Below are 10,518 nucleotides of genomic sequence, written 5' to 3'. Positions count from 1 at the left end.
TTCCGACCCCCTCGTTTCCCCTCCTTTCCCCCCCCTCCCCTCCCCTGTTTCAATTTCATCCTGGGGAGAGCCCTGCCCACTCTAATTTACGCGCTAGGCCGCCTCCAAGTTGGATGCGTCTTCCCTCCACAACATGAAGCAGGGCGCCCGGATACTTTAGCCCAGGATAAGAATAGCCCGCTTGTGTGTGTGTTTTGTATGCAAACAAGGCGGGCCAAGACCTTGGTTGCTAAATCTTACATACGCATGACATAGCCTTATTAGGTTAAGTAATGTGACGCTTGCTTGATACTCACTGTTCTGCGGGGTGACGTGGGAGCAAATGAACGGATGAACTGATGACTCACTTAATGTAGTGATTACAAATATGCAGTCTGTAAACATTTTAGGTTAGTTTCAAGCCCTGAGTAGTGTGTTACATCATTCACGTAACCACTTTAACGTAATTGGCGAGGCCGACGAAGACAAGAAATTCGCAACTACACACCCGATGGATAGATATGAGTACAATTAGTGCATGTTTGGTTGGCGATACTTTGTGTTTCTAAAAAGTGTAAAAGTGGCATTCAGTCCTCATCAAGAGTACAATTAGTGCATATATGTAAACATATTTATTCATAACTGAGTGTTTGAGGATAGAGCCTGGAAAGTCTATTGAAATCATATATGGCTCATGCTAGAGCTTGCGAACACCTAAGCTTGTGCCAAAGTCACAAAGGACTTGCTGTCATCAGGGGTGAATAATGACAACCTGCTGTCATCTATATTTATAGGATCTGGACCCAGATAAAATAGTGCTTATTTCCACACCAGACAACGAGAAATACCATTGTATCATACCAGAGGTACCTGAAAAAAAAGATGATGAGGTAAATATTTGTGAGGATAATAGAGTAGTATTGGTAAATACAAAATTGTCATTCCTTTAGGCAATAGAAACAATCTTACTCTGTTTGATAACGAGTGCTGGCTGTTGTGAGGAGCAAACTTAAAGAGATACTCTACTTTAGAATTTGAGAGCATATTATGACAGTAGATTCATAAATAATAGCACATACCTACAAATATCTATAATTACGTATTCATGCTTGTCATAAAACAAAATTGAATTTCAAAATTTTCATTTTTGGGCGCTGACATGACACCCGATCATGTTGCCACCATGAAAAAGTTGCGCATTTGCCAATTTATTTTGCACGTTACAGACCGAGGGCTAATCACAAAAGTGCAATTATATTTATACTTAAATGCTATTTAACCGAACGATATTCATTTTATGACAAATTTATCTGTATTACTATAACTGAAACTAAATATGTCGTTTATAAAATATAGCAATCCATTCGCTGTTAAATTAATAAATAAGAAACACCTTCGGTCTGTATCCCTTGGCGGAAAAGTCCATTTGCGCAACTTTTCAGATGGTGCGCTTTGAGTGGCGCCACCGTCGTTGTAATCTAACTGTAGTCGTTAGTTTTAAAACGTAAAAAAAAATATTTCTAATGGTGATTGAACCATGAAATTTTTAATGTAGCATAATTTTAACCTAAATCAACTGAAAATAATCCTAGAACCTAGAGTCAAGTATTCCTGAAGCTATAATGTGTATATATGTGTTGGAACTCTTATTTTTCATCTAATCTTTAACATATATATAGACTTACTAATATTTTTTATTTCTAGAAAAATAATTGATTAATGTAGAAATTATGTTTTATATTATAAAGTTTTCAAACTTCTTATCATATTGCAGAAAGATAATGTTGGTCACACGAGCTATGAAGGAAAGACACTTGCTGAGATGATGGAAGAATTGATAATTGCAAATGCATGCTCTTACAGGGTAATGGAAGAAACTAGTCACGTTATTCATGTGAAAAATATATCTAAATCAAGTAATTGATATACGGTGCACAATATGCACGTTAGTGGTGTAACGATTCACCGATAAAGTGGTGAATCATGATACAGCAGCCCACGATATACGATAATCGATATGCAGCGTTTGTGTCAGTATTGTCAGGTATAGTATTGAATTTTCTAAGGTGTACAAAATGCATATGGAATAATTTGTGTGTGGTATATAGTATTGAATTTGACTAGTTTTTTTATGAATATTTGATATTTTATTTTATTATTTGTTGATTTTTGATTTTTAGCTGGAACAGTATTGGACATATGAGCTTTGTCATGGTTTATATTTACGGCAATATCATGAAGAAAAAGAAGATGGCAAGGTGAACGTATAATTAACATTCGGGATATTCAATGAACAATGTAAGACTGTTGAAGTCTAGATCCAGACATATAGATATATAATAAGAGCAGTGAATACAATGATAAACACTTGAAAAACCTTTTCAATGTGGTTGCCTTTATACTGGCCAAAAATACAGAGTGTGAATTGTTGATTGTGCTAAAAACTTCCACCATATCAGTTTTGTACAATATCAGCCGCAATTAGCTGCTTGTTAACATTGAAGGTTGAAGATAAAAATGTAAACACTGAAATCATTAGTATACTGCAATCAAAATAGTGAACAAACTGTTTATTTGCTTAGTTTTAATATCTTGTCAAGAAGTGCCATCTTAATTTAGGTTGATATAGTCAATAATTGTAGATTAAGTATTTATTACTATTACTATCTGTTAATTGTAATTTTAAATATAATTAGTCTTATATGAGGTTATAGTCTTATATCACAATTAGCTGTTTGACTGCATTTCAGAAAACACACCTGCAGGAGTACATCTTGGGTAGATTTTCTGATAAGAAGTATAAAGGTATAAATCTGTGTGTATTTTACAGAGATTGACAAGCCATTTTTTACCACAGACTAATTATATCACGTGTATAATAGGGTTGCTGTTGGCTCGTAATCTAGTTTTATTTAAATGAAGAAGTTTCTAGATGCTGTTGTGTTTATTCTACTTGCCGCATGTAATCATTTTGTAGTACCATATAGCATTTTTTAATCAGTTGCATGAACATGAGAGTATTACAAGACAAATTAAAATTAATCAGCGTCGTCCCCGGGCCTTAAATGCATATCAGATGCGACATGCTTCAAAGCTGAAGCTAATTTGTGACATCCCATAAGTCCTTATATAAGTCCTTTCATAGTTGCCTAATCAATGTTCCTTCATTTCAACTGTGGTTACTAGTGATGTCCTGGTGATAGATCTCTTTTATAATTAAAAAATAAACTATCTCAGTCTTTAATTAGATAATCGATTATGTGAGGAACCAATTATCGGAAAATACAAACTAACAACAGGCTGTTAATTTCTGCGATGTGAGTCTAGTGACATGTTCTGGGAAGGGATTTACATTCATTATTCTGCTCCCCAGTCCCCAGCACCCCTATGTGTATATCAATACTGCCACACATCAAAGGAACATCATTTTTTCGGGGGCTACTTTTCAAGCTCGAGTGCAGGAAAATAGCACTCTAAATTTTGGTTTGCATTGAACTCTATGCAAATTTACGGGGGCTCTTTTTGGCATTTCGGGGGCTAAATCGCCCCGAGCCCCCGTGTATTTTTTTCACTGACTCGGTGTCCTGTTTCATCTGTCTAACCACCAGCAGTTATGTACAATAATGAACACGTGTACATGTAAAACCCAAATACATGCAACATAAATGCCAACATCGACTGGCCATCTAAACTGAGTAAAGCAAACAACGTGTATGCCGCTTACTTCATGCACGGATTCCAAAATCATGTTTCTAAAATGACTGCATATACACGTGTATTGGGGACGCTTCTGACACGTGTAATTGACTCCAATTGGTACAACCTCTTCCCTGGCTATCCACCATCGGTCGGTAAACAACATGCCTTCCGGAATTCTTGGGGCAAAACCCTGGTAATATTATATAAAAAGGACAAGAAGTAGACATTAAATTATTTGTCAGACTTTTTTGATGAGATTATAACAACCTTAACTAACGTGTTATCGTTCAGTAAGCTTGTCCAAAATCGAATACTGGTGCTCTTTAAATTGGCTCATAATGGCAAAGTAAATTTACTCTTAACATTTGGGAGGATTCATCAGATAGAACAGCGGAGTCATTATTGGCTGTGAAAGTGTCTAATCTAACATATGTAATACCATTTTTCTTTCAGACTTGTTTCCAGAGATGGAAAAGGTATGTGAATATTTACTGACATAGCATATGATCACACTGGGCAATGAACAGTTACTTTAGACAACTTTCACGAAGTGAATAACTTTGAATAAGTAGGTACATTTTTTCTTTTTTTGCTTAGTAATCGTGCTCCTTCTTTCCATTCTTCTGCCTCTTATTTTCTTCTTGTATTTTTTCATTTTTTCTATTTTTCCTTTTATTTTTTATTATTCTGGGATGGACAGCTCAATCTATGTCAGGAAACTCGTATACCGGCAGAGAATTACCGTACAGTGCTAGGCATTGTGTTTGAAAGGGATTGGCATGAGTTGACAGCAAGTTGATATAGACGGCTTGCTCTTTATTCGTAGGTGTAGCTGGAAGATATGCCATTGAGAAGTTTAGATGGGTATGGAGACTGCTTTAAGCTAGGCAATGTGGACATTAAGTAAATAACTTTATCAGGTGTGAATAAAAACAAGTATGCTTTTATTCATTCCTGACATCATCATAGATCTCACATCAATTAAGTCTGTGGTGAGTGCTGGTCAGTGCTTGCCAACACCAAGGCAATTAGCCAGACTCACAGAAAGAAGGAAATCAATGAACAAGGAAGAAAGATGTGCATGGAAATGAACATTAAACGATTCCTAGTAATATTTTGCAGTTTCGATAACCATATGAAATCATACTCTATTGGAAAACGATTTAAAATTAACCACGTCAGAATATTATTACGTAGAGTGAGGCTGGTGTCTCACTTTATTGTGCTAAACATAACAAATCATAGGTAGATTAAAGTCAGAAAACGTTGAATTTACAATAATTAAGCATTGCACACTCCTTGGTTTTTATTCAATCCTAGTGTTAGTGAAATTTGCCCTTTCTTGTTAAAATGCTCAGCTATTACTCCGTTATGAAATACAGCAACTCCATACATGGTCTGCTTGGTTTGTATTAATTCCTTGGTAGAGATCTACGTACCTTGCAAATAATGCTGAGGCTAGGATCTGTCTCATTGGCTCATTGGTGTAAATACGTCAGTAGCTACGCTGGTAGCTAATTTAATTTGAGAGTTAAGCAGTTAAATGGTTACCCAAGAATAAGTGGATGCATTTTGGCTGATGTTTCTTGATGGCACTTCCATACGTACTTTCTCTCCAAGGCCAGGATAATAGGGGGGAGGGGGTCTTTGCTAGTAAATGTCAAGGTCAACTGGTCAGGCAGAGAATTCACTTTAGTCAACCAGTGCATTTACTCAAGGTTGCATTTAGGTGTGTATTGATCAACTTGGCATTTTTTGGAAAGGGTTCTTTGTTATTGGTTAGTGATGTATGTAAACATCATAGTAATTATATTTGCTTATGATTCTTTTACTATTATACAGCCCAAGTCGAGGAAGATATTAAAGGCTGAAACAAAATATCTGTTTATGAACATGACAGACGGCACTAAATGTGATCTAACAGACAAGTTAAGAACTACGCTTGTCTACTATATATGCAAAGAGGTAAGCTAATACTATAAAGTAGCCATAACACAGGCACAACACAGCAGTTGGAAGATTTGAGGCAGCCGAGAGATAACAGCTGCAGCCTCTAACAATTGACACTTGTGGGTCGCATTGGCTGTTATGACATGTTTTCATATTGTTCCTGTTTCATATAGTACAAACTGACAAGAACTAGTTAACTCGATCACTACTATGAGGTCGCTCATTCAGCACACAGGATATACTTTATCCATACATTCATCCCCGGGAGGGCGGGGGTACTCAACCTTTTTAGGGCTAGGAGTGCTCCACCTAGATGAGAAAATTGAGGGCAAAAAGATGGCTTGCCGGTGAAAACATGGGGTAAAAAGATGGCTCGATGGTGAATACAATGGCAAAAAGATGGCAAGGGAAAAATTGGGGGGCAAAAAGATGGCTAGGGGAAAAAATTTGGGAGCAAAAATATGGGGGGCTTAGCTAGTGTGTGATTGGTCATGACTACATCGAATCGTAACTAACATCATCACATGTTGCTAATCGTGCGAATGTGGTGCCCAATTTTGGGGAACGGAAAACAGTATGTGTTTTTCGCTATTGTCAAAAGATTACACAATTTTTGCATTTGAAGTTGTATCTTGTGTTTCAGGGTTACAAGTTTAAATTATTTTCGGTTAAAATTTCCACCACATTTTTCAATGAAAAATTAACTGATGTGTTTTGTCCTTGTCAGGCATACAAAATTGTTGGTAGGCGAATCAATATGTTATTTTAACAGCGTGTTTTATTGTTGTAGAAAGGTAGGAATGAAATTGCTCATTTTAAGGAAACCTCCACATGTGAATACGAAGTTGTCATTGCCACATCTTTTCTCTGCGAACATCCTTACTTCAGGTGGGGTTGCTATATTATATATCTGGTGTATTTTATTAAAATGCATATATATTTAAAATTATACGTGCAATTTGTGCAATTATTAACATTAAATGGAGTACAAGTAACTGACTTTCACAGTTTGTATACTGATATCCTGAACAAATCTCATGTGGAGGCAAGCACCGTCACAATGCGGAGAGTAATCATGGAAATCGGCTTCACCCTCGGGCGTCTCTGAATTATAATAATATACCTATGTATATGTGGGCATCTATTTTATTTTTAAAACTGTCATGTTAAAATTTTGGATTGTAATTTCAGGAAGGCAAAGGATCCAGTGCACGAAATAGAGTGCCTAGCCATGGAGAACAGTCCAGTAATACCAAAAAGTCTGAAACTGCAGAATGAAATGGCAGCAAAATCAACTTCACAGTACAATAAACAGGTATTGCTTATTTCGATGCCGAAAACTAGCATTACCAGTATGGCAGGTTATACTTTGCTGAGTTAGGAAATTGACCAAGGCGTTCACATAGATGAGAACATATGTGTAATAAAAAATGCTGTAAGTACTTTGAGAATGTGTGCCAAGGCTCCAAGTGACCAGTCAAAATTGCTAAATGCAGAGAGAAAATGCTGGCGAATGTATTAGAACTGTATTATGCCTGATTCGTTTTTGCTAACCTGTCCAAGCCAGTGTTCTGTACTTGTTTTACCTAATGCCGAACTCACTAGATCTTGAGACAGCCATACATTAATGAAAGAATGCTGAATCCATTAAGAAGCCACTTAATAGCAATGTCAGCTTTGTAATGGAACTAATGTTGGGCTGTTCGTTCACACAACAGACTTCGTTGCCCAGGATGCATGGGAAATCACAGGTTGTCGAGGTGGCTCCTCAAATTCATACAATTCCCACTGATCAGGATCTCATCCGGAATTTCCTCAGTGGGGCACACTGCCTCACAGGAGTGAGTATTGCATTTATTGTACAAGGTCATCATTCGTTTATTTAGTTCGTCATTAAAGCTATAATATATCATAGGATGTGATATATCATATAGATAACTATTCCAGTGGTATATCATTGGAAGAGAGCAACGTGAAGGCAAGTAATTAACAATTTAACGATGAAGTTATTTCATATAGCGATATATACCATATGATCTTTGTTCTGTGTCATTTATTCATCATTGTGCAGTCACTAGTACATACATAGTAAACAATCTTCTTACATTTTAGGGACGGGGTTGGTGGAAGTACGAATTTTGCTATGGCAAACATGTCTACCAATTTCACCAAGACAAAAATCAGGATAGAACTAACATTCTACTAGGGACATGGAACATGGAGAGCCACGTTAATTGGCTAGATGCTTTTCCCCAGAAGAAGATAGTGTCGGGTACAAAACCAAAGTAAGGCTCGTTACTGAGATCTATAATTTTAAGTGCAATGTAGGACATTTGCAAATAATGTTCTTATGAATATCAATTCTGATGTACAGGTAACCCTCGATAACATAATTGGTCATTGATACCCTTTTTTAAATGAGCATATTTTTATTTAGATAATGCAATTTCCGACAATCAACTGCCGACAAGCATCTTCATAGGGTCTAGGAGTGTCATGCTTTAGCCTTGCCATGCGATCCAGTAGGCTATTATGAGCTTCACGGGAAATGCATATTATACTAACCTTGGTTGAACCAGTACATAGATCACCTAAAATCGAGGGATCTTACAGTATTTGATGGTGATAATGCACATATTTTATTAAGCCCAGCGCACACGTGAGTAATTTTATTCAAGTAAAATGATGCATGCGTCAAAATACTCCTGTGTGCGGTGGATTTTCGTTGTGTATTTTGATGCATGCATCATTTTACTTGAGTAAAATTACTCACGTGTGCGCCGGGCTTTATAGTTGGTAGGTTATATAATAGGTGTTTATATTTCTTCATACATCTAAACCAGTTTTCACTTTTATAATAATTTTTTAATATTTGCTATTCTGTCCTATTAAGAACTTCAACCCAACCTCAACTATTTACTTTGATTGATTTATACAACCATTTTCAAGAACATAATTGTATGAATCAAGAGTTACATGTACTTAATACTGATTATGTTATAAGTCTTAAGATGTCAGATTTGTGTCTATTTTTTTCAATTATATTGGCAAAACTTGTAAAACATGCTGCTGTTTTCTCCTAGATATGTTTCCCATTATTTCTCAAGTGGTGACATCTGTGATATTAGTGGCAAAGCCAGAGCAGTGGAAGTCAAGCTAAAGTAAGTAAAATAACATTCATTAGCAAAGTAAATCTGTTGTGATGTATATAGTATAGCAGACATAAAAATGGAACACAGTAGTTGAATATGCAATATTGTGTACTGTTGTAGCTAGCAAGTCTTGCTCGAACAGAGCAACAAGCTAGAACTTGAAGCTCACACTCGTCTAAACATTGTAGTAATCTGTAAGAGCTAGGAAAGTACTGACCAGTAGTGCCGGTTATATAGAAAATCGTATCCACTTTTTGCATTGATTAGATTAATGTACAGCTTGTGTTGAAACATATCAAAACCTAAATTTATTACAAAGTCACAATAAAGAATGATGGATGTTGCCATATTTAGTGCAACAACCATCTCGTGGTATCATTCATGATGAAATATCCCAACACCCAACATCTCCCATACCAGGCATATCAAGTGTGTATTGTAAAATAATTCCAAACGCTTTCACATAGGCCTACTATTCTAGCAACTGTTCATGTTGCTATGCACGATTGTAATGCACTGCTGTTATATGGGACATAGCAATGCACACAATATGGCACATTTTGCTGAAACAGACCCAGCCAAGATAATCGGGATCATTGGTGCGAAGGACCACATGATTTTTGGCTGACTAGACAAATTTACTACTACGAAAATGTTATGATGATAATATCACTGCAACTTTCTCACTATAAAACCAACATTGTATAAATAGCAAACATTAGGCTAGTATGTATTACAGATCATGAGCCCTTCTAACTGGTGAACAGTGTTAGCAGGGTTAATTTCAAGCCATTCAATCGGGAACTAATTATCCTATCGGAGTGGTTTATGCCCGGTTGATCTACTCCCATTTCGCCTACTGCGAAATTCCTATTTCGTCTATAGCAGAACCCCCAGTTGGCCTACCTATTTCACCTACACCCAATTCGTCTGCACTAAAAATCTACCCGTTTCCCATTTTGTCTACCATCAGTTTGTCCACTAAATAATCATTTATAAATGTAATATATGGTTTTGATTAGCATACATAGATTAGACAGAGTGGCATCCACACTAATTTCTCCTGGTATTTGTTGTAATATCAATACTACGACGAAAATTGTACTATTACCTATTCTGGGAGTAGGCGACATGGGAATATTGCCAATTCTAAGAGCAGACGAAATGGGAGTAGGCCAACTGGGATGTTACTATCGGAGTTTTATGGTAAAAATGTATCTTGGATTTGTTCAAGATATTGTGTAGTTCTTGATGTTGAGAAGTACTATTCATTAATGATATGTAGCCATTTATTTACCTACACAATAATTTGGTAATGCTTCCCTGTATGCACTACATGCTTTTGAAAGCAATGGATGGAAAAGCAGTGGCTGCATAGCCATTTTACAACAATCATAATAATATTTCAACTTGACGTTACGAAACATTCCCAACTGGAATTCAAACGTGCTGTAGAATCCCATAGGATTATTATATTGCAGTACATTGCTTTACAGCCGAGCGCAGTTTGCACAGCTGCTGCATGTGTGATTAACTTAGGTAGCAAAGAGGAGACCATGACCTTATAGGTTTCCACCGCGAGGGGGCGGGGTACTCACCTTTTTGGGGGTACGGGTGCTCCACCTAAATGATAAAATTGAGGGCAAAAAGATAACACGACAGTGAAAACATGGAGCAAAAGGATCATGCGACAGTGAAAACATGGGGCAAAAAGATAACACGACAGTGAAAACATGGA

At 36.7% G+C, this 10,518-nt stretch overlaps 1 protein-coding gene across 1 annotated transcript in view; it reads left to right on the top strand.

Annotated features, from left to right (window-relative positions):
• LOC106807466 (endoplasmic reticulum lectin 1-like) overlaps positions 1-10,518 on the top strand; it is a 21,794-nt gene that overhangs the window by 3,961 nt on the left and 7,315 nt on the right. The window contains exons 2-12 of the mRNA XM_014809799.1: positions 774-869; positions 1,754-1,843; positions 2,160-2,237; positions 2,730-2,784; positions 4,132-4,154; positions 5,521-5,643; positions 6,419-6,516; positions 6,820-6,943; positions 7,347-7,469; positions 7,741-7,913; positions 8,712-8,789. Of these exons, the coding sequence (XP_014665285.1) occupies positions 774-869; positions 1,754-1,843; positions 2,160-2,237; positions 2,730-2,784; positions 4,132-4,154; positions 5,521-5,643; positions 6,419-6,516; positions 6,820-6,943; positions 7,347-7,469; positions 7,741-7,913; positions 8,712-8,789 (1,061 nt within the window). The remainder of the gene's footprint in view (positions 1-773; positions 870-1,753; positions 1,844-2,159; positions 2,238-2,729; positions 2,785-4,131; positions 4,155-5,520; positions 5,644-6,418; positions 6,517-6,819; positions 6,944-7,346; positions 7,470-7,740; positions 7,914-8,711; positions 8,790-10,518) is intronic.

Source organism: Priapulus caudatus, unplaced genomic scaffold (genome assembly GCF_000485595.1).
Source record: "Priapulus caudatus unplaced genomic scaffold, Priapulus_caudatus-5.0.1 Scaffold216, whole genome shotgun sequence".
In the NCBI taxonomy this organism is placed as follows: domain Eukaryota; kingdom Metazoa; phylum Priapulida; class Priapulimorpha; order Priapulimorphida; family Priapulidae; genus Priapulus; species Priapulus caudatus.
This window is presented reverse-complemented; position numbering and strand designations above follow the sequence as displayed.